At 31.9% G+C, this 24780-nt stretch overlaps 1 protein-coding gene across 3 annotated transcripts in view; it reads left to right on the top strand.

The window, feature by feature from the left end:
• The window catches only part of PPP3R1 (protein phosphatase 3 regulatory subunit B, alpha), a 95093-nt gene that overhangs the window by 47402 nt on the left and 22911 nt on the right, over window positions 1-24780 (top strand). For all 3 annotated transcript variants that reach the window (XM_074287103.1, XM_074287101.1, XM_074287102.1), the window contains exon 2: window positions 7118-7157. In XM_074287103.1, the coding sequence (XP_074143204.1) occupies window positions 7118-7157 (40 nt within the window). The remainder of the gene's footprint in view (window positions 1-7117; window positions 7158-24780) is intronic.

Here is a 24780-nt window from a genome sequence, read left to right as displayed (position 1 = left end):
CCCACCCCCCAAATGAATTCAGTGCTACTTATCTGACTCATCATCTCTAGGACAAATTACAAAGTAACAGGAGCTGATCTAGGAGGGGACTCCCAGGACATGTAGTTCATCTTATACCAAAAGAATTTCCTTTACAACATATTCAACATGTGGTCACATAACTTCTATTTGGAGGTCTTTACTTCTGCTAATACCATGTGTCTCATCTCTTTGTCCCTAGTTTGGAAATTCTTGCTATTAATGAGACTTTTGTGTGGATCAGATACATTTGATGAAGCTTTTAGTCCTCAGACCTTTTCTCTTCCCTGGCCTGGATTCAGCACTATCTTCAATTTAAGAGTCTTGGAATTTAACTTGAAAATAACAGGAGAGATTCTCATGAGAGTTCTTCTCATTTTATAGATTAGGGAAATGAGGTTCAGTGAGGTTTAAGTGTCTATCCAGGTTACACAGTAATAGCAAAACTGAGAGTAGGAGACATTTCCTACCTTCTTATCCCAGTCAACTTTATACCACATCATTATATAGATCTTCTTTCCTTCCCAGCATCTTCTTTGCAAAGAATTTAAGCAATGCTAATTATTCTCTTTAAGCCATTTAGTTATGTGTAGAAATGAGAATTGTATAGTAGACACTGAGAGAGAAATAACTTCAGTAAATTACAGAACAGAAGATAATTTGTGATAGCCAAGGAAGGTATTGAGGATGAGGCAGTTGCCCTATAATAATTGGAGTAAAAATTTAAAAAAATATCTTTCTTCAAGTCAAAATAATTTCTCCATCAGTATATATGCAAAACTACCAAGAGGACTTATCTGTGTTGTCATCAAGCCATAAAAATAAATAAAACTTATTTTCAATTGAAAGAATGTATATTTTTGGCCAAGAAGAGGTAAACGCTCCAATCCCCCTTCAAAAAACATAACAAAACGTGATATTCTTTCTCTTCCTACTATTAACTCTCCAATTTTGTTAAGTGCTCCCTTCATTTTTAAAGTATCAGGGTTAAAATAAGTAGAAATAACTTTTATAGAGGGATACTGTAAACTTCTGAATGCTTTCAAAGGGTATGTTTTCAGAAGATTCAATAAAATCTATTTATTAGATTTGATTGAGGATAGCATTACCATATGTGGTTGTAGTTTTTAATACTAACAAGCCCTAAGTATTTTGTTAATAGAGGACTTCTTGTTTCTGTAATTTACATTTGTATGTCAGTTTATAAAATTCTTGGCTCTTTTTTCTTAATATGTGGAAATAATTGCTACATTAGAGCTTTTTGATTCTTATTTCGATTTTATGAAAAGTATAATTATATTCAACATCATTTAAATTCTTTTATCTGTAATTTGGCTAAAAATAACTACAATTTGTTGTAGTTAACTATATTGGGTAGAGCTTAAATCTTTTACATATGGGTCTGTAATATATAAAAATTCAAACATAAAAGTTTGTAGTTTGAAATGCCACATTGTCCCTAGCACTTTCATGGTTATCATAAAAGGTAAGTTTAAAGATAAATCTGGAAGGATTTTTTTTTTTTTTTTTTTTTAAGGAGTGACTGAAATAGAAGGGTTGTAACACTAACCCAGTAGAAGAGGTCAGAGGATTATAGGTGATCCCTTTTGTGTGTATGTCTGGGGGTTGTTTGCAAAATACTGGATGGAGTAGTTTACTGTTTTCTTCCCTAACTCATTTTATAGATAAGGAACAAAGACAACCAGTTAAGTGACATGCCTGTAATCACACTAATACAAATGTCTGAGTCCAGATTTGAACTCATGAAAATGTCTTTCTGATTCCAAGCCCAGTTCTCTGTTCTGTGCCATTTAGCTACCCTATATAGGTAATTAGTTGTCTTAAAATAAACTTCTGTTTACCTCTTCTTGGTCAAAAATATACATTCTTTCAATTGAAAATAAGTTTTATTTTCTTAAATTTTGCATTGCTATTGTTGTTCAGTAATTTCTTCTGTCCAACCTGACCTTTATTTACTTTTTTCATTTTCTTCTCCTGAGTTTTACAGAAGTTAAACTCAGTGGGAGGTTGAAGAAGACTAATGCTTTACCAAAAAAAAAAAAAGATGATATATTTATATTATAAGTCTCCTAGAGTAGCAGTGAAAATGCACTGCCTGAATCTGGTGACTAGGTCAGCCAAAATGAGCTTTGTTAGCTATCAGGCAGGGCCTCATTTCTATCTCTCTCTTAGGAGGAAATTGGACTAGATTTTAAGACTGTTTGACTCTCCCTATCCCAGAGTATTCAGTGAAGTCCTTTGTTTAGAGAAATGATTAATCTTCTAGCAGATCTTTGTTAAAGGAAACAAAGATTTAGATAATCTTGATGGGAATAGGTTTAATTCTTATATACTTTTGGATTGTAATATTACTCTTTACAGTAGTGCAGAATACAACCCATCTTCCTTTAATTTTTGAAAGAATCTACCCAGTGCCATTTTGTAGGGTGTGAGATGAAACTATACTGTTTAGTTTTGTACTTTTATTATTGATTCATATTTTTGAACATTTATCGCTTGGAGAATAATATTCATAAGTATTTTTCTGTTTGTGTGTGTGTGTGTATAAATTATGTATTGTGAATACCAAATTTTTATCAGAGAAATTTGATAAAGATTTTTTTCTCATTCAGCCACTTCCTTTATACTAAATGCATTAATGTTGTCTGCCCAAAAGCTTTTCATTTTTAGTTTCATTTAATCAGTTATCTACTTTAACGTTTTTAATTGTCTCTATTTTTTGGCTAAAAGTACATCTCTTATCCCTAGCTGTGAGAGGTACATTATTTCTTTTATTTTGTTTTTTGATCATTAATAATGTCACTCATCCTTTTAGAATGCATTGTGTAATGTGATATCAGGTGATGGTCTAGGCCGAATTTCTGCCAGACTATTTTCTAGTTTCTCCAGCACTTTTTATGAAATAGGAAATTTTTCTATACATAACTTAAATTTTTCATTCTATCAAACACTGGATTAGTAGATCATATTGTTTCTGAAGCTCTCTCATCCAGGACATTTTATAGATTTATCTGTTTTTAAAAGCAGTACTATATGACTTTGATGACTGTCATTTTATAATATACTTTGATGTGTGTTCTTTCCCCTTCATCCTTCTTTCATCATTTCTCTTGATACTCTAGATCCTTTGTTTTCCTAAATGAATTTTGTTATTAATTGATCAAACTATAAAATGTCCTATTGTTAATTTGGTATATCAATAAGAATAAGCAGTAATTTTATAGTATTGTTGTTTTTATTATATTGGTCTAGTCCCATCATGGGTACTAAATATTCCTTTAGTTATTTAGATTGTTATTTAATTTTTTAAGTCGTGTTTTGAATCAAATTTATAAATATGTCTTTTCAATTCATTAGGAACTTGAGCCACAAATATTCTAGACATTTTATGATTGTTCATAATGGGACTTCCTTTTCTATTATTTTTTTTGTGTTTTGTTAGTGATATAAAGAAATGCTATTAAATTTTGAGGATTTTGTAGCCTCCAACTTTACTGAAGTTATTGTGTCAATAATATTTTCAGTGATTCCCTGGGAACCATTATATCATCAGCAAACAAGGATACTTTTATTTCCTTTTTACTTATCATTATTCCTTCAGTTTTCCCCCCTCATCTTAATTGCTGCTGCTAGCATTTCCATTAACATACTGTATTTATTGGAAAAGATTCTAGAATATCCCCATTGTATTTTATGTTTGCTTTTAGTTTTAGATGCTTAAAAAAAAAAAAAAAAAAAAAAAAAAAAAAACCTCTGCCAAGGTCTTTTTCTAGCAATTATTGAGATGATCTGTTTTGGGATGTTTGAGGTTTTAATATGGAACCATCTTTCCATTTCTGGTATAAAGCCTGTTTGATCATTTGACTTCATAAAGAGTTCTTTCTCGGTTTTTGAGAACAGTTTGTGAAGTTTGGCCATTACCTGTAATTTAAAAATTTGATAGAATTCTTTTGTGACCCCAACAGGATTCCCAGTTTGTTTGTTTTTTCTTAATTCTTTTTGGCTAGATCTTTTTCTTTTTCTGAGATTGTCTAAAATCTATTATCTAGAATTCTGCATGGTTTTTTGTATTTTTGAAGGTTTTTAAATTTTATTTTGTGTTCTCAATTTTCTAAGCATGTATCATGTTTTGATTATTTTTTATTCTGGTTTTTCTGTGATCATTTTGCTCATGTCCTATTTCATATATATATATATATATATATATATATATATATATATATATATATATATATATATATATATATATATATATTGCTTTTAAAAAAAAAACCAGAATAGCTAAGAATTTAGCAATTTTAATAGTCTTTGAGAATCATCAGTATTTAATTTTATCATTTCTATGGGGTTTTTTATTCAATTTTTCTAGTCTTCTAATTTTTAATGTGTCCTCTTTTGTGCTTATTTTAAGTTTTTAATTTGCTTCTTAATTTTCAAAAGTGCATAGTCAACTCATTTATGTCTTTTCTATTTCTATAATGAATATATATGATCCCTCCCCCTTCCTCTACTTTTCTTTTACATAATTATAAATTGTTTCTGTGATCTGTTCTTTAAAACACTAATTATTTAAGATTTCATTGTTAAAACTCCATTTAGCTCTGTATCCTTTGTTGGTAGCCTAAGCCAATTTCTTTTTTTAATTGCGTTTTCGTGTATGTAAATAAAGAATGTTTTATTTACAGCATTTCTGTGACCTGTTCACATGGTTATTTTTGTGAAAGTTTCATTTTGTGGTGGAAAGAAATACATTTCTTTATTTACTATCTTTTAAGAAAGTGTCATAAGTTTTTTAACTAGTTATTTTCAGAAATTTGTTCAGTCTATAGTTTCCCTTTTGCTTATCTTTTGTTAGATTTAATCCAAAACTGATAGAGAGATATTGACGTTTCTTGGGATTGTTATGTTACTCTTTATGTCTTCTGAAGCTTTGATGTTTTTCTTAATGAATTTGGATGCTAAAGCATTTGGAGCATATAATTATTTTACTGATACTGGTTTGTCTGCTATATCAGGATAATACAGTTTGCTTGCTTATCCCTTTTTCTTTTCTTTTCTTTCCTTTTTTTTTTCTTTTTTTTTTTCTTTTTTTTTTTGGTTGCACGGTTGCAATTTCTGCTTTTTTGATTTCACTTTATATATAGTAAATTTTTTTCCATTAATTTTATTTTGTGTATGTGCCTTTAAAAAAATGTTTCTTGTAAATAATAGATTGTAACGTTTTGTTATCTTATCTAATCTGTCTTTTTATTGTTTCGTTATTAGATTGTTTAACCCATTTACATTTACAGTTATAAAAGTTAGGTTTATATTTTATTCCATTTCTAAAATTGGAGTTTAAGTTATTTTTCCCCCTGTTCTGCTGCAAACATAATATTATGTTCTCTCAGTTACTTTACTTTAATCCTTTTTTTCTCACTCTTGATCCTATCTTCTCGTTTTCCTTTTCCTTTAGGATTTTGTTGATTAATTTCTCTTCATGCTTTTTTCATATGGTTAAATATTTCTACCCCCTTTTCTCCCCTTAGTTATTAAAACACATTTTCTCTTCCTCTATTCTCTTCAGTTTATCCTGCTTTTTTTTTTTTTTTTTTTTTCATTTTTTTAACCTCTTTTGAAAAATGATTTCTTTTTCTCTATTATTGGTCTTCTCTGTTTACTCTAAAGCCTCATTCTGTGACTCATGTCCCCTATAATCATCTGTCCTCTTTTTTTTCCCTCTCTATCAAAGCTTCCAAAATATTAATTCTAGGCTTTCCCTTTTAGGTACTTTTTTCCACTGCCTTAAAGAGCTTACTGTATGAATTTTGCTTTTCACTCTCAAAAAAAAAAAAAAAAAGCCAAATTATTGCAAGTATCTGAGGGGATGCTGCATCATGTTAAGGAACTTCCCCTCCAATCCCCAACCATTTTTTTTCTTGTTGACCCCTTCCTTTCTCTCTGGTGGACATTTTTCATGGAACAATACCTTTATTCCTCATAAAGTGTAATGTTCTCATTTACATTCACCTGAAAGATCATTCATCAGTTGAACCTTCTCCCTTCTCTAAAGTAAGACCTTTTTCTTTTCCTCCCCTTTCAAGCTTTTCCCCTTTTTCTTCCCCTATAAGTTGTTCTCTAAAACCAAAAGGTTACTTTCCCTCTTTGATAGCCCTTAATTTGACTCCAGTGCATAATTTACTCCTCTGCATTTCTTCTGCTCCTTAGTTCTTTGGCCAAGCATTAGCAGTCCAGAGCTGTCTTTCATTTTAAAAAATTGGTGTTTTTGGAGTATAGTTCCTGTCAGACTTTTGCTACTGAAAGGCTGTGTGACTAAATTGGCTATTGAGGCCCAAGAAAACTTCTGCAGCCTGAAATCTAGGTCTTGATGGTGCTGCATGGAGGAAGGTAGGACCAGGATAGAGGGATGGGCTTTGATGTTAAGCCTTTGTACTGTATTTGAGTCTGTTAGTGTAGCCTCGCCCCGGTAATGGGGGAGGGATACTGAATGAATTGGTCAGGGAACATAATTTACTAGGTTTTTTTTTGTTTTGTTTTGTTTTTTTTACCTTGTTTCAATTCTTGTCATCCTAGGCAATGGAAACAATGAAAGTTGCTTTATCTTTGGCACATGTTGTAGGGAGGAAGGTTGAGAAATAATGGGGAAGAGGAAAAAAATTTTTTTATAGTCCTCCATCTTGTTGCTCCATGACTTGGAAGTGCTTTACCATTTCTTAATATTTTTGCAGCAATTCACACATATAAGTTCCTCACCTCTGTAAAGAAAGAAAGCGAGTAATTTTCTTGTGTCTTGGTCATAACAGTTATAGAATGTTTAGGGGTTTGTATGTATCTGTGTGTTATTTTCCTGATCTTGCTAATTGCCTTAAGATTTATCTGAAGTTGTTATTTTAGTATTTCTAAAATATATTTACTTTGGTTATAGTATGCACACTCCCATTTTGGGCATTGGAAGAATGTAGAATCTTGCCATTTCACCCATTTCACATGATCTGAAGTAAAATATTTATATTTAGCATGTCAAATGACTAGTTTTGACTAATCAAACTTTTTTTTTTTTTTTTTTTTTTAATTTCAGGGAAATGAAGCAAGCTACCCCCTGGAAATGTGCTCACATTGTAAGTAAAATTTATTATTAATGTTTTGACCTTTTTAAAACCAAGCTAAGCATTTTAATTGTTTAAAATGATACTAAATTTTATGAGTAATTATAAGCTGTTAATATATTTTCTTGGGTTTATTTTTAAAATGCAATATGATTTGTGGTAGTTTGATTTCTGGATTGCTCTCACTAATTATGGATAGAAATGGCTCTCTGTTTTAACAGGTTAAATTTGCTTCCATTCATATGATAGAAAGCTTAGTTTTAGTTGTACCAATTCAAAGATTAGAACACAAATAATAGCATTCTGAATCATGCTAATGTAATTATCCAACCTGTTACTGCCTCTGACACACAGAGGGTTAGGAATATGAAGTAAAAATAGGATGGATGAAAATACACATTTAATGTTGACAACTATGAATGGGATAGACTCTTCTATAACATAGATAGTAGTTAGATTTTAAAAAGCAGAAGTTGACATTGTGTTATTTCAACAACATTATTTGTAAACAACACACTTAAAAAACAAATCTTCACAGAATTATAATAAGGAACTGGAACAAAAATCTGTTGTGTTTCAGTTGATCTGAAAAAAACAGGTATCACAAACAATACACTTGGTTAAAAGGTAATTAAGGAAGTTACATAATATTCACATACAAGCAGGCAGTAAAAATGTAATACTTTATCCGAGATACATGGAAGTAATTAACATATTTATATAGATAAGTCCATATTTACGTTTGTATGTATATGTAAGAACAATCACTATTTCCCTGTGGATACGTAGTCAAAAGATATGAACAAATAGTTCTCAAAAGAAGAATTTTAAAGTATTCAGAAGTACATGAAAGAATGTTCCAAATTGCTAACAAGAAAAATGCATGTCAGAATGACTCTTAGGTTTTTTACCTTTCACCTTACAAATAGGCAGAGATGATAATAAGTCACAGTAGTCAGTGTTAGAAGAGATGTAGGAAAATTGACATATTGATATATTACTGGTAGAGCTATAATCCTATAGAATAAAATCAGCATAAATAGTCTTCACATAGCTAACCAGGTGACACTTTATCAGAATTATTTTGGTTTTAATGATTGTAGATTTTTTTCGTAGATCTCAATAGTTAAATAAATCTCAAAATCGTAAATCTCAATAGTTAAAAAGATAACGTGTGGAGGTTTTACTTTATCCATGTAGTTGTTTTATGTTCCCAATAGTTCACAAGTTTTTGAGGATGTGAAATGTCAGAAGTGTCTTCATAGCTCCATCCCTTAGGGATCTAGCACACTTTCTTCCTTGCACATATATTGTCATTTAATTCATAGTTAAATATGTTTACCTGAAAATTTTTTAAAATCCTCTTAATATTAGGAGTTTACTAAGAAAATGTTAAATGGGGAGAAATACTATTAAGTAGTAATTAAATATGGCATTATAACAAGTTTTTTAAGACCAAAGTTTTATTTTCAGAGTTGTCTTAATTGAAGTAATAGTTTATCATCCTGGTATAGGATATATTTCATCAACAATTTGTTTTATTTTTGTTTTCAAAGAGATCACTGGTAGTTTTATTACATTTTTCTCAATTATTTTGTGTTTTTTTTCCCCCATGTATAAAAAACTTTAAACATTTGTGTTTAAAACATTTTGAGTTCCAGATTCTCTCTTCTTCCTCCATCCTCGCTATCCCTCATTGAGAAGGCAGATGTGAAATCATGTAAAAAAATATTACTTTTAATACTATTCATACTTCTACTGGTGGCTGTATATGCCTACAAGGCATAGAACACACTGTATGAAGAATTAAGCTGCATACTTTGAGGAGAAAAAAATCTGCTTTGCCTCCTGTGTTCTATAGAATGCAACATAGTAATTTATCAAAAAATTATAATTATATATCCATATAGGCAAATTTATACTAGTTTAGAAAGCATTGATATTATCTAAATGGTTTCCTTTGTATGTTACTTTTGGATTTTCATTGTGTTGTGGGTACGATATGTTGTGATGTCTTGTTTACTTGAGTCTTTTGGTCTCTGTGGCCAGTAAAGGAAATGTATACTCTTGGGGTGATTTCCTCAAAGCTGAGACTTTGGTTGTAACTTGGCATGATAACTTGGAGGAGTAATTGAGTGTAAGATACTACTTTAGATAATATAGGGGATAGATTAGATTGGGTCACACCTACACATTAGTCTTGTTGCAATGGGAAACCAGACTTAAGACTTTAAAGAAATTTTTCATAAATCATTATTTTTCTTTTTTAGAAAAAGTTGCTTATTATATGGTGCAAGAAAGTTTTCTGAAGATACATTTCTTTGGAAATTTGGAAAGTATATTCTATGTGGAGAGACTTTTTCATTTTAAAATCATATATCTTACTTTGAAAAGTGACCCAAGAAAAGGTCATAAATTCAGAAAGAATGTTTTCTTTTTGCAAAATAAGGCATCTTCAAAAACTTTATTCAACCAACTAAGAACAACAAAATGATGAGGTTCAGCCCCTTACTCTGAAATTTATTTGCAGGTCAGTTGAAGTGATACCTATGTTTTTAAATTATTTTCTTGCTCTTCCCTGTTTTCAACTACTTTGTCTTAGAGAAAAATGTGAAATTTATTTATCAATGTGGACACATACAAAAGAGCCTTCCTCTGTCTTTAACAAATTCATTTCTGTAGTTGATAAATTAGCAACAGATTCACCAGTAAATAGCAAACATTGTGTAGAAAACTTAAAAGCTCTTTCGTCTTCAAATTTCCATGTATTAGCCTTATCTATATGACTATAAAATGGTGAGTTTGTTTCTCTAAAACACGTACAACGATTACTCTCCTTACATCAGATTTGTGAATTGGAAGGAACTTCAGGGTCCAACCAGTGCCTGAGTAGGAATCCTGTACCTGTGTGTTATGATTAAATTTATCAACACAAAAATAGTCCCCGCATGTATAACTATACAATGTGATAAAAAGAAAGATCCAACAATAGCAGCAGGTCTGTTCTTAAGGAGCTCATGGTCTATTGAAAAGAGATAACATGGAAATAACTATGCATAATTAAGATATATTCAGAGGAAAGTAGAGCTTATTAGTAGAGGGAAAGCACTAGTAATAAGGGGAGTGGGGAGAGATCATGAAAAGCTTCTTTTAGAATATGGAATTTTACTTAGGAAGAGAAGGAAATCCCAGAAGCTGGGAGATAATGATGAAGAGGGGAGAGAATTCCAAACATGAGGGACAGCCAGTGAAAATGCATGGAATTGGGAGGTGAAGAGAATGCGCTTTGAGAAATAGCAAAGAGACAGTATCATTGGATCACAGAGTAGTTATCAGAAGACTCAAAAGTTTGGAAGGGACCAGGTTATGATGTTCTTTAAACAACTTTCAGAATGGTTTTATATTTGATTCTCAAAATTATAGGATTTATATTAGAGTACTCTAAAGGAGAATTCTTTGAGAGAAGTACATGTGGTTCTAGGGATAAATTATCCAAGTATTAAGATACCTGGATTTAGGGATGTCAATTATTATTACTAATCAGCCTTTGGGGTGGGGGGGAAGGTGGGAAGGAAGATAATTCTTATATTTTGAATAGATGAACTTCAGATTTTAAAAGTAATTACTGTATTTATACTGCCATAATTCTGTACAATTTAGACCATAATATTTTATCACTATTAAGTATTTTTAACATTTATCTATTTTTCTTTTATGTGATTTCAAAAGGATATTTTTCATTGTTAAATATTACATATGAGACCAAAACTTATTTAAGCCCCCCCCCCCAAAAAAAAAAAACCTGTTCTCATTTTATAATGAAACTCAGTGGAGGAATTGAGCAGGAGATGAGATTGACTTTATAGCAGATTCACCCATTCCATTTTGATTACCTTTATGTAGATGGGCACCTGCTTTTTCAAGAAGTAGGAAAAAAAGGTTCTGTTTCTAAGTTTTTCCAACTAGTGATCTTCATGTTACACAAATAATTCAATATATTAGAGCAAGATTAGGATTTGAGATAAGATAATTCAGCTTTAGCCGTATTATTTTATAAATCAAAGTTTTGAATATATCTGTTATTTTTCATAATCCCAAATACCCTGTTCCTTGTTTTTTCCAAATTGGAGAAGAGTCGCAAATGCTGGTAGTTGCTCCCCCAGCCCCCTTTAGTAATCTTAAATATAATGTAATTTTTTTTTCCTTAAAATTTGTTTTAGAGAAAATGAAAGTGGAAACCAGAAATCTTATTCACTTGAGGGATAGACCTATGATAATTTTTTGATGTTTGAAATTAATATTTTAAGATTTAAATTTTTTGTTTTTTTTAAAACAGTAGGTTATTGGGAAGGAGAGTGTTTTTCTAATTTCCTTTAAAGATGTATTTGGATGCTTTACTGGAACATGGAGATGAGCTAGGGTTCTCAAAAGTTATATTAGAAGAGTGCAATTGTCTTGACAATTGACTTATGGAAGAAAGGAAAGGAAATCTCCAACTCCATGCCAGACATTGTGCTAAGCACTTTACAGATATTATCTCATTGATTTTTTTTTTTTTTTTTTCCCAACAATCCTGGAAAGTAGCCTACCTGAGGCAAAGCAACCTTGATTTGCCTAGGATCACAGCTAATAAGAGTCTGAGGCCAGATTTGAAGTCAGGTTATTTCAACTACAGGCCCAATTTTCTATTCCTAGCTACCCTGTAGTTAGAAATGTCCAGAGAGGCTTATTACTAAGTGAAGGTTGACCTTAAGGTGAAGTTTTGAGGGGAAAGGAATTCACAATTCATGACCAATCAACTAAGATAGGAAACGGTTCTTTATACTGTGAGAATAAACAAGGACCGGGAAATTACACAGAATTACCTTACTTAAAAGATAATTTAATTGATTAAATCTGTATTGAGAGAGGCGGTACAGAGTTAAAAACTGTTATGTCAGAAGGTGATGACAATTTTGGGCATGGACGATTTGATTTTTCTCTAGAACCCAGTTTCCTCGTCAATAAAATGAAGGGGCTTGATATAGATACCCTCTAAGGCCCATTCCAACTGTAGTATATGATTTTTAAAAAGCCTAAAACTGAGCATTGCCAAGCAATATTTTAAATTTGCATTTGACTATACTTTAAAAATTTGTATTGACAATGTACTTGATAATTCAATCCTTTACCCAACATTTGTTTGTGATTTCATTTTGTGAAGTTTATATCACAAGAAAATATCTGCCCCTAAAAGAATTTTTTAAAAGAGGAAATTTTAATTCATTTAACAATTTTAAGGTCCGGGGAGAAATTGTATAAATTCAAAATGATGGTGATATCTCTTTACTATTTGTGTTTTCCTTAATGTTTGTGTTTCCAAATGTTATAGACATCTACAAAAGAAAGTATGCAAAAAAAAAAGAAAAAAAATACCCTGGCAATTAACATGATACTTTCAAAAAGTCTTCATTCTACCTTGTGAGGTAGAATTTGCACTAAGCTTAAGGTTATGATTTCATGTTTTCATTTGACTTTCATAGCAACTCTTTTTTTTTTTTTTTTTTTTTTTTTAGAGCTTGAAAGATGGCTTTTTTAAAAAATTAATAATTTTTATTATATATATATTTTTTATAATATTATCCCTTGTATTCATTTTTCCAAATTATCCCCCCCTCCCTCTATTCCCTCCCCCCGATGACAGGCAATCCCATACATTTTACATGTGTTACAATATAGCCTAGATACAATACATGTGTGTGAATATAATTTTCTTGTTGCACAATAAACATTAGATTCCGAAGGTACATGTAACCTGGGCAGACAGATATTAGTGCTAACAATTTACATTCACTTCCCAGTGTTTCTTCTCTGGGTGTAGCTACCTCTGTCCATCATTGATCAACTGGAAGTGAGTTGGCTTTTCTTTATGTTGAAGATTTCCACTTCCATCAGAATACATCCTCATACAGTATTGTTGTTGAAGTGTACAGTGATCTTCTGGTTCTGCTCATTTCACTCAGCATCAGTTGATTTAAGTCTCTCCAGGCCTCTCTGTATTCCTCCTGCTGGTCATTTCTTACAGAGCAATAATATTCCATAACCTTCATATACCATAATTTACCCAACCATTCTCCAACTGATGGACATCCATTCATCTTCCAGTTTCTAGCTACAACAAAAAGAGCTGCCACAAACCATAGCAACTCTTTTAAATGGATATTACTACCCTCATTTTATTAATGAGAAGAAAATTATGGTTCAGTGGATTCAGGTGATTTCATAATGGTACTATAGTAAGTATCTGAGGGTGAAATTGTAAAACAGTTCATCCTGACCACAACTCAGTAGCCTAGTCTGCCTCCTTTTTGCAGTTGAGGAAACTGAGATACACACAGGTTAAATAGCTTGCCCATGTTCTAGCTAATAATTGATCCAGTTGGAATTTGAAGTCAGATTTTTTTCACACTTTGCTTAATAATTGTTGATTTATTCATTATGTTGTCTATTTCTAACATTTGAGAAGAAATAAAAATATAATTAAATTTCCCAAAATTTAGCCATATTTTATTGATAAGGTCAACACAGGGAAGTGAGAAACACTTTAAAAACTTACGAGACACCAAAGACTAAAATGAATAATTATAGAAATAAGAAAGAAAAATAGAAATTAAATATTTGACAACTTCCATCTTTAGAAAACAAATTTTTATTTGGTATCATTTTTTGCTTGGCACTCTTTGAATTGAATGCAAATTTGTACAAAGCCCAAGGCTATATTACATTTTCATAATTCAGGATTGAGCAATATGTTCCTTTTTTTTAAGTGTTAATACAAATATTGACTTTTATATTGTCATTTATCCCTTCATTTTTTTGTTTTTCTATTTAAATTAGTTCTTTTGCACTACTAAATCAGTTAGGTTTTAAATATCCTTAATTATTTGAAGTATAGGATTTTGATACTGTGCATATAAAATTATAAGCCAGGGAATGTGTTCTGTACTTTTCCCAGGTTTTGATCTAATATGTGGGGCCTTACCAGCAAGTATTAAATTAACTACTCTCTCCACTTTCTTTATTTTAATGTGGGAATGGCATGACTTTACTGACAGATGACTTTTTTACTGCAAGAGCTTGGATTTGGAGTCAAAAGATTTGGGCTAACCAATAAATAATACCTTTATTAGGAATCTCAATAGTGTCTTCTTTTTAGAAAAAATAAAAGCTACAGACTTTCTATTTGATTCTTACCCTTTTTACCTCTTCCAAAGAAATGTGTAAAAAGATCACTTTTTGACTTTGGAAATGGTCAAAGATTATAAACTAATTGAGGAAATTTTTACTTCTTTCCACTCCAACCTCAGTCTCTCCCGTCAATTTTTTTTTCTTTTCTATTTAATTTCAATTCAGCCAGTATGTATTAGATATTTGCCCTCCATTAGAATCTTGGAATATAGAAACAAAAATTTAGGATCCCTACCTTCAGAATATTTATATCGTACTAGAAACATTTAATGCACATACACTAGATGAGGTAGTTTGAGGAGGGGAATAATAATTAAAATGGCTGGCATTAATATGGTGCTTTAAGGTTTGCAACTACTTTTCCTGTTTTCATTTGACTTTCATAGCAACTCAAGTGGATATTATGATCCTCATTTTATAGATAATAAGTATCTAGGGGTAAAATTCTAATGAAATTTTTCCTGACCACAAGTTTAGCATTCTGTTTTCTGAAGAACACTTATAGTTAGGGGGATCACAGAAGCTACACAGGAAAGTTGACACCTGAGCTAAGCCTTCGAGGAAGATTAGAATTTTGAGAAGCAGAGATAAGAATGAAATGTATTCCAGGCCTTTGGAACAATCTATACCACTACACAAAGGTAGATGTCTGACCAAGATGGCTGCCTGGACCCAGGCAGAGTCCTAGCTTCCATGTACCTGGTTCTGTCAAAAACCTGAAATTGATTTCAGATTAAATTTAATCAAGAAATCCAATGAAAAACTACAATAAGTGATTTTAACTTCAGAACTATACAGAAAATCAGCCTGAATCCCATAGGCAATAATACTCATTTGAATTTTATACCAACTCTTTTTAAAAGTGGTATTATGACCCTTGCTTTATACATAAGGAAACTAAGGCTCAGTGGGTTCAGGTGATTTCACAGTGGTCATATAGGTAATAAGTATCTGGGGTGAAATTCTAGGGTAATTCTTCCTGACTACAAGTGTAGTATTCTGTCTTCTACATTGCATTGCTAAGCACAGGTCATCCCCAAGAAAGCTTAGATGGTCCAAAACCCACACCAGGTTCTTCAGGAAGTTCTAGGCAAATGACCCTGGTACTTTGTCTTGAGACACCATAAAAGACCTTGAACATTTAATATTTCTGAACTCTTGAGATGTAAGGGAGCTTGCAAGGTAGAAGTCAGTACAATATAGGAATCCAGATGACCCAAGACAAGCTGAGAAACAATCAGCTACCCCATCCTGAAGCATAGGATGAGCCTAATTCTGGTATAAAGCCACAGTTCAGGAACTAAAATTGGAGAAGTAAAAAAAAAAAAAAAACCAGACCAGAGTAAATTATTATTACAGATCAAAGATGTCCAGAAATCTAGCCTAGAAGAAGTGAGTAAAAACAGCAAGCAGAAACTCAAAGGAAAAATAGATTTTCTCCAAAGACTAGATAAATACTTAGAAAAAATGAAGCAAGTCTTTTTTTTTTTTTTCCTTTATTGAAATAAAAGTCCTTGCGGAAAGAATTGGGAGAATAAAAATCTTAGAACATTAAGTGGTAGATCTTTATTTAAGTAATAGGCTCCCCTGAAAAACAGAGTAGACTGAACGAATCAGTAACTTCATACATAAAACAGCCAGAAGTATTAGAACAAAATAAAAAAATTGAAAAAGATAGGAGAAAATATAAGATAATGAATATCAAAAATAACCGATCTGGAAAAAAGTGAATCAGAGAGAATTTAAGAATCAATGGATTTCCTAAAAGCTATAATTAAAGAAAAAAATCCATAACTACTCAACTGGTCATATTTTTTAAAATCAGAAAGCAAAGTGAATACTGACAGAATCCACCAATCGACTCCTGCAAGAAATACCCATGAATGGCCATAGTGAAATTCAGACCTTCCATGTAAACATTGGGGGTGAAGGGAACAAGTACTAAAGAGTCACTGTCAGGAATACACAATACCTAAGAGCAGCTGATATTATAAACAAAAGGAAATTATATTCCAAAAGGTAAAAGAATATAGATCTATAGCCAAATATCACTTGACTGCAAAGCTGAGTAAATCCTTCAGGGAATGGCCCTTGCAACCATTTCTAATGAAAAAACTAAGACTGAACTTTAAAATAAAAAACAAGAGTCCAGGGAAATCTGAAAAGGTCAGTTTATGTGAGTAATTAGAAGGTGCTATGTGATGTGATGCAGCACTAACCTAACAAGGGGAGAAGAAGTAAATACTTCTGAGCCTAAATGTCTTTAAAAGGTATTGAGGTAGCTAATAACAAGATAGAACAGAGAAGCAAATCTGAGGATTTGAAGGGGAGGAAAAAGAAAGGGAAAAGGTAAGGGTGTGTGTGTGTGTATGTGTGTGTATAGTTATTATTTCTCACTTGAAATAAAAAGAATACATGGAAGAAAAAGGGAAATTTCACACACACATTATTTGATGTTGAAATGTGCCTGATGAAAGTGAAGATTAGCAGTGAGGAAAAGGGACAGCTATATGACCAGGTGGATAAGTGCCGGCCCTGAAGTCAGAAGGACCTGAATTCAAATTCAGCCTCAGACACTTAATACTTCCTAGCTGTGTATTATCTTGGGCAAGTCACTTAAGCCCAATTGCCTCAGCTTTAAAAAAAAAAAAAAAAAAAAAAATAGAAGTGAGGGAAAGCAAGAGAAAGAATAAATGTGGATAGGGAATAGTCTCAGTAAAACAAACTTCTTAATGCTGATGGGGGGTAATAATGATGCCAAAAAATAGAAGAACTTTGATCCTTTATTTATTTATTTATTTAGTTTTGATGTGCAGAGAATAGAAAAGAAATTCAAAAAGGAAACATAGATAAGCAGGATAGTTTAGAAACAGTTTAATTTATTTATTTATTTATTTTTTAAAGCAAGAGATACAATTGTGTGGAATTTTTCCCTTTTTTGGTGTTTTATTTCTGAATTTTCAAAAATACAAAAGAAGGGGGTGGAAAGTAGTTTGGGAAAATTACTTTCTGGATAAAAAGTGAAGTATTCGAAAAGGGAATGATAATGAGCGAACCTAAAAAGGTAAATTGTAACCAGATTACATTTTAACTTAGACCTGTCAAATCATCTTAAGTGGTCTTCAGAAAAATCCTTTGAGTTTAATTATTTATAAAAGGCACATAATTGGTTGGTGAAGTTGAAGGCCAAGAGATAAAGAAGTAAATGGATAATAAGATAATATAGGTGGCTTTCTAGGAGTTTGGTTGTTAAAGGAAAAAGAAATTAGTAGACTAGCTTGAATTAATTAATTTGCCACGGTCAAATTAAAGTTTTTAAAAATAGAAATTTAGATATGATTGTATTGGGGAAGGAGCCAATATATAGGAATAGATTAAAGATTAGTGACAGAGGAGAAATGATTAATAGGACAATCTCCTGGAACAATTAGGAAAATATGGATTGTAGGGTATAAGTAAACAGACGCTTCTCTAGAGATTATAATGCAGAAAAATAAATTATCTGAGAGCAAGGTCTGTATTGAATATTATTTTAATATAGCTAATACTTTCAAGTCTCCTAATTTTTTTATGTTGAATTTATAAATGAAAAATGCTGGTATTCTATTTAAATAATCTCTTCATTGTTAGCCTGATTCTCTAAGCAACCCAATCCAAAAACTGATGTGGAAATTAGAAATCCTTCCACAAATCCAATATAGGAAAGGAAGGAGGATGGCACAAATGGTTCTAAAACTTACTCGTAAGGCAAGCAAGACCCTATAAGAGAGCTTTAAAGTGACCTGTGTAAATTAATAATCAGAATTTTTTTCAATTATTTAACTTTTTTTCTTTTATTCACATCTCCACTACCCCTCACGCCTTCTCTCCACAAAACCAAAAATTGTCAAATAAAGTAAATTCCCATATTGACCACATCTAAAAATATCTATTTCCTTGTGTATATTAGTCTATCATCTGTCTGTTAGCCTTCATCATCAGACCTCTGGAATCATGGTTAATCAGAGTTTTTAAGTCTCTCAAAATTGTTTATGTTTTATGTTTAAGTATAAATTGTTCTTCTTGATCTGTGTATTTAGTTCACCAAGTCTTTTCCTGATTTCTCTGACAATCTTTGTTCATTTCTTACGGTACAATAGTATTCCATTACATTTATATATAGTAATTTGTTCAGCAATTTCTAAATTATACAAAATTATGTTAAAATTACTATACATATTTTGGTACATATGGGATATTTTTCTGTTTAATTTCTTTGCCTGGTAAGCGGTATTGATGGGTCAAAGAATATGCAACTTTAATGATTTTTTGAACATAGTTCCAACTTATTTTCCAAAAAGGTGATATTAATTAGTAACTCTACTAGCAGGGTTATCAGTATGCTTGTTTTACTGTTGCCTTTCTAGCATTTGTTATTTTCTCTTTTTTTTATGGGTGAGCTTTGTCAAATTGATGAGAATGAGGTAGATCTCAGAGTTGTTTTAATTTACATTTCTCTCATTATTAATGATTTGGAACATTTTTTCACATGGTTATGGATAACTTGAATTTCTTGAGAACTGCCATCAGGACTTTCAAGATAATTCTTTTATAGCATATACTCCTTTTTTTTTTTTTTTTTTTTTTTTCCCTTAGAAAAACAAAGGGAAAATTATCTAAGATCAGGATTATTCTAAACAAGGTTATTATCTCATTCTTTGGCAATCACAAAATTACAGAGTATTATATTTGGAAGGAACTTTAGAAGTCATTTCATTTTACTGAAACAGGCCCAAAGAGGTGAAATAAAACTTGCTCAAATTGACAAGTAGTAAAGTTACTGGCAAAACTGAGACTACATCCCAGTTATTTATGTTTTCAATTATCAGTTATTATGTTTTCCACTAAACCACACAGTCCCAATGTGACAGCCAAAGGACATTTAGAATCTCAGAATCCTACTGTAAATCCCAAGAGTGGGAAATCTGTGGCATAGCTCAACCAGACCAATCAATGTAGCTTCTTAAGAAGGAATTCTTTGGATCTTAGGGATCCATTCAGAAGAATTTCCTCGGCACTCCATTTTGGGCATGAGTGGGTGGTGATACAGCTGGCATTATGTAACTTGGTGAGGGTTAAACAACTAGTAAAGTTATTAGTCAAGTGTTTGAGGCTGTATTTGAACTTGGATCCTCCTGACTCTAGGGCTGGTACTCTGTCCACTGCCCCACCTGACTGCTTCACCTTTGTACATCTTTTAAAGAAAATCAGAAGGCTCTCTGACAGTAAAAAGATAATTAAGTACAAATTGATTACAGTAAAGAATCTAGGTTTTATAAGTGATCTGGATGTTAATAACTTTAGATCTTCTCATAGACCCTAACTTTGATAGGAATGAGCAGTATTTCTTAGTATCCCGATATCTAAATTGGGATAGTTTTTCCTAAGATGTATCTAACTTAGGCTAGGCTTTTTTTTTTTTTTTTTTTTTTTTTTTTCCTTTAAGGTATTGTCTTCAAGACTTAATTGGGGGAACTTAGGACAAAAGATCATTGTTGGACTGAAGAGAAAAAAGCCACGGCTTCTCCCTTAGAATCCTAACCAGTGGATCGTCATGAACAACAGAGAGCCAAGAAAACTGTACCCACTTGACTCACTTCTGTATTCCTGAATGAATATCCCTCTTTTCATGGCTAAGAAAATATTTTGTTAATTATAAAATATTTTCACAGTATCTTTTCATCATAATTTTGACCTATGCTACAAAAGTGTGGTAGAGACCCTGCAGGAGATCAACAAGATCAAAACTATTTTCACAATAACAAGTGTTTATTTTTTTTTTAATTCTGTCTCTCAGAATACCATGGAGCTTTCTAGAAGATGACTTATGAATTAAAATTGACTTTTGACTTACAAATGGATAAATCTGTAGAGATGGCTGGATTTAATGCATTGCTTATGTTTGTCTTGTATAAGTACTAAGGAATCCATGAAGATCTTTTATTGGAATGTTTAGCAACAGACACAGTGGTACTAAAATATTCAAAGTATGGAATAACTTTTAAATCTATAGTTTATCCCAGGGCAATCAGATTAACGTTTATACTGATAATGCAAAAGCAATTTGTAGTTTACATTTAAAAAGATCTAAAATTGACATTCTAACTGAAGTTTTGTTTTGGAAAATACAGTTTTCTATAAAATTATGTTATATTAACATCTATTTATTGATATTTTAAATGAATATATATTTTTTTAAACATTTTATTTATAATATGGTAAACATTAATAGCTATAACCCCTGTAAATAAAAGCTCTTTGGGCAGAGGAAATTGGGGTCCAAAGAATTCAAGTAATTCCTTAAAAAGCTAGAACCCAGCAAGGTTATTTGGTCTGGTGAGATGTTGTAAATCTTTGCTCTTGGGAATCACAGTGTAGCTTTGAGAATCTAATTGACGTTTAGTTTTATAGTGGAAAATGTAACGAATTGCGAAGTGCTTAAGTTTTGCTTTCAGCTTTGCTTTGTAATTTCCTCAATTTGAGCAAGTTATTTCACCTCTCTGGACCTGTTTCTGTAAAAATAAGATAATTTCTAAAATCCCTTCCAGATATAATTATATGCTCAATAATCTCTAAAAGTGTAAAGATGTCCTGAGACCAAAATATTTGAAAACCACTGCACTAAACTCACCTGCCCCCAAACACCAATTTCCACTACAGCATTCTCGAGAGTTGATAATCTGCCTTTGCTTGAAAATCCACAGTGAGGGAATACTCAGGCTGCCCTGCTCCATTTTGATATTCCTCTGGTGTTTGGGAAATGTTGCCTTTTATTAAACCTAAAATTGCATCTTTGAGATCTAGAAATAGTAGATTTAAAAATGGGAAGAGATCTTAGAATCATTTATACCAGCACCACTATATTTTACAGTCTAAAGCAGTTGATTAATTTGCCATAGATCACACAATGGCAAGGGTAGAGATAAGATTCAAACCAGGTGCCTTGGCTCCAAATACAGTGTGCTTTCTACTGTACTTAACATTATTCTTTCTGTAATGGGAAGCTAAGCATAACAAGTTTAATCTTCCTACGTAATACTCCTTCATGCATTTTAGGATATGTATTATGCCTTCTCAAAGTCGTCTTCATACTAAAACATCACCAGTTCCTTTAACTGATTTTTCATATGGTGTGAATTTAGGGCCCTTTCTATTGTTCATATTCTTTCGATAATTATTATTGCCCAGATTTACATTGGTCTAGCAAAAAAAAACAAAACAAAACAAAAAACAAAAACCAACAATCAAAAAAAACCACCTTAATTTTTCCCCCTATGTATATTGACCCATGCCAACCTTATTATCCTTGTGAAGTTTAGTTTTTGAATGCAGGTGTAAAGTTAAGGCCTATTCCTGTTTAATAATATACTTTCCTCAACTTGAGATCTTTTTGGACTCTTACTAGTATGATAGTCTTCTCATTTTGTATCAGCATCTGCAAATTTTATCAGCATGCTATCCAAACTGTTATTTAACTCAGTGTGACAAAAGTGTTAAAACACCACAGGTCCAAGAAGGTTGTGTTTGAATCTGTTCCTTTCTGAACTTGTTGGGGAAAATAATTTAATTTTGCTAGGCCAAACACTTGATCTGCTTCATAATTTTTGTGTCTATCTTGTACTTCCATTGAATTGAATGTAATTTCTATTCTTTTCATTATTTTTTTCAGATTCCCATAATGACATTAGTAAAATAATATATTATTCTCTTCCTAAGATATTTCCAACTAATATATGTTGGTTACATCTGCTATTCATTAATGACTTCAGAGCAAAGATGAGTTTTGACATATTAGCTGAATTTTTTACTTTCTCTAGTTTCCTTCTTTGGAAACAGTGACACTTTCCCATACATCTTTGGCGAAGATACACACATCTCGCCCCAGATAAAGAAGTAAACATTTGGGTAGGTATGATCTTTTAAGTGGGACAATAGCGCATATTTTAAAATTAATTTTTAAAAAATGTGGTAGCAAATTGACATTAAAATTTGGGGATGAAAATATTCTTTTTAACAACCTTTGAAGATCCTTCTAAAGTTATTTCAGTTGGTTTTTATTGATTAATATATATTACTATTACCTAATAGGTTTGGTCCCAATATTGTATATATGCACTTTAACTTTTAAAAGTGACATATCAGGGGCAGCTAGATGGCGCAGTAGATAGAGCACCAGCCCTGAAGTCTGGAGGACTCAAGTTCAAGTTTGACCTCAGTCACTTAACACTTCCTGGCTATGTTATCACTGGGCAAGTCATTTATCCCCAATTGCCTCAGATAGAAAAAAAAAAAAAGTGACATATACTTTAAAAAACCACTTGTGTATGTGTGCATACTTTTTAAATAAATTACCTATCTGTATATATGTTGTTTCCCCAGCAGAATACAAATCATTTGCCATCAAAACTGTTTATTTTATTCCTAGCATTAGAGTTTGGCACATAATAGGCACTTAATGTTTGTTGTGTTTTGTTTTGTTTCTTTTTTTTTTTTTTTTAAAGAAAAATAAGAAACCAGAAAAGTCTTATCTGATGTTTTATTGCATATATTTTAAGAATGGGAATAATTGTTTAGCCCATATAGGCTGTTGATATTAATCTTTGTTTAAATATACTTATGAGTACTCCAGAATGGCTTAGCATAGTACCTGGCCCATGGTAGACACTTAATAAATAAATATTTGTTGACTGCTAATACTTTTATAATGTCATTAAACGTAATTACTTGTCCATGTAAGATTGAATTCATGTCGTCTGGAAAAAAGCACTGGATTAGAGATATTCTTTCTCTAGCTTATTTTACAGATGAGGAAACTGAGGCAAATGGGTTCGAAGTGTTTTATCCAGGGTCACACAGCTAGTTAAGTGTCTAAGGCCAGATTTGAATTCATGAAAATGAATTCCTGATTCCAAGCTCAGTATTAACTGTACCACCTAGTTATTCTTTAAAATATTGGTTCTATTAATGGGCAGGATGCCACTACTGATCAGCACAAGATTTCCAATCTCCCCCATTTCCAACTTAGACCAGTTTGCCACTCCATCTCCTCCACCCTCCCTTAAGCAACTCAGTAGCACACTCCAGTACCTTTCACCCTATCAATGAGAAACTTAGCGTAGACAACCAAACAGAATAGTCCACTGCAGGTTGAACTTCTGAACTTAAAGAATTCCACCATTCTCAGATTTCCAAGTTTTTTGGGTTACAGATTTCCACTCCTGTTTCCAGTAGGAAATAAAAGATCTCTTAAGAGCTCCTTATAATCATGTCCTGTTATTCCTTGTACCATTAAAAACAATGTGTTCATCATGTATAAAAAATGGTGAATATTTTATAATTCCCAGTGTAGAGTCAAGGCCAGCTTGATATGTGATCAAAAATATTTTAGTTCTTAGATTTTTTTTTCCCCTAGGAAATACTATTCTTATGAGTTCAGAAAAGTATTTTGTCTGCTGTAGTTTCAGATAAATGTCCTCAAGCATAAAGGCCACAGCCAAACTATGTGACAAAGTGGATTTTTAGTTTAATAATTAATTGCTGTGTTAACTTCAGATTTGCTTTCCCCCCCCCCCCCCCCCCCATATTTTATATGGCATGTAGTTTGCAAATCTTTAAATGCTTTGGATTTCTTATCTTCCTCAGCCACCCCTCCCTCCAGCATTTCAATGATCATTGTCAGACTGTTAGTGCTGCGCCCCCTAGTGGTTCTTTTTCCCCCTCAGAAACTTTAGTGGATATTTATTTTTAAAGAGCATTGGACTAGGAACCAGAAGCCTGAGTTCCTGTCTCAAATATATCACTAACCTGCTATGGGACTTTCTTGGACTTAAGTTTTTGTATCTTTAAAATAAGCATTTTAAATTTACAGAATAATGCCTCTCTGAAATATTAAGACTACAATTCAAGCTTATTTTTAAAATCTTAGAGTTCATATTTTTCACCTTTACAGATGGCCTTTAGCAGAGTATTTAGCAATATATTAAACTGTATTGAGTTTAATAAAATGCTTGTTTCTTATGGTGTTTATAGAGTTCATCTTCAATAAAACAAAATAGACCATAATCGTGTTTTATGCTAGTTGTCATATAGTTCTAGTTTACAAAGCACTTTACATAATTCTTATTTGAGCCTCATATAAACCTTATAAATGGGGAGAGGAAAACTATGAAGAAAGTTAATACAGCTAAAATAAGGAACATTGTTGATTGAGGATAAGAAAGAATGTTTGCATTGACTATCTTTTATGAGGATTTGATCATCATATATACAGAATACACACACACACACACACACACACACACACACACACACACAGCCATTCCCTAATAGAAAAATGGTCAAAGGATATAAACAAGTTCTCAAAAAAACC

This window comes from Sminthopsis crassicaudata, chromosome 2 (genome assembly GCF_048593235.1).
Source record: "Sminthopsis crassicaudata isolate SCR6 chromosome 2, ASM4859323v1, whole genome shotgun sequence".
NCBI lineage: Eukaryota > Metazoa > Chordata > Mammalia > Dasyuromorphia > Dasyuridae > Sminthopsis > Sminthopsis crassicaudata.
The sequence above is the reverse complement of the archived record's forward strand: the minus strand, read 5'-3'. Positions and strand labels throughout refer to the sequence as shown.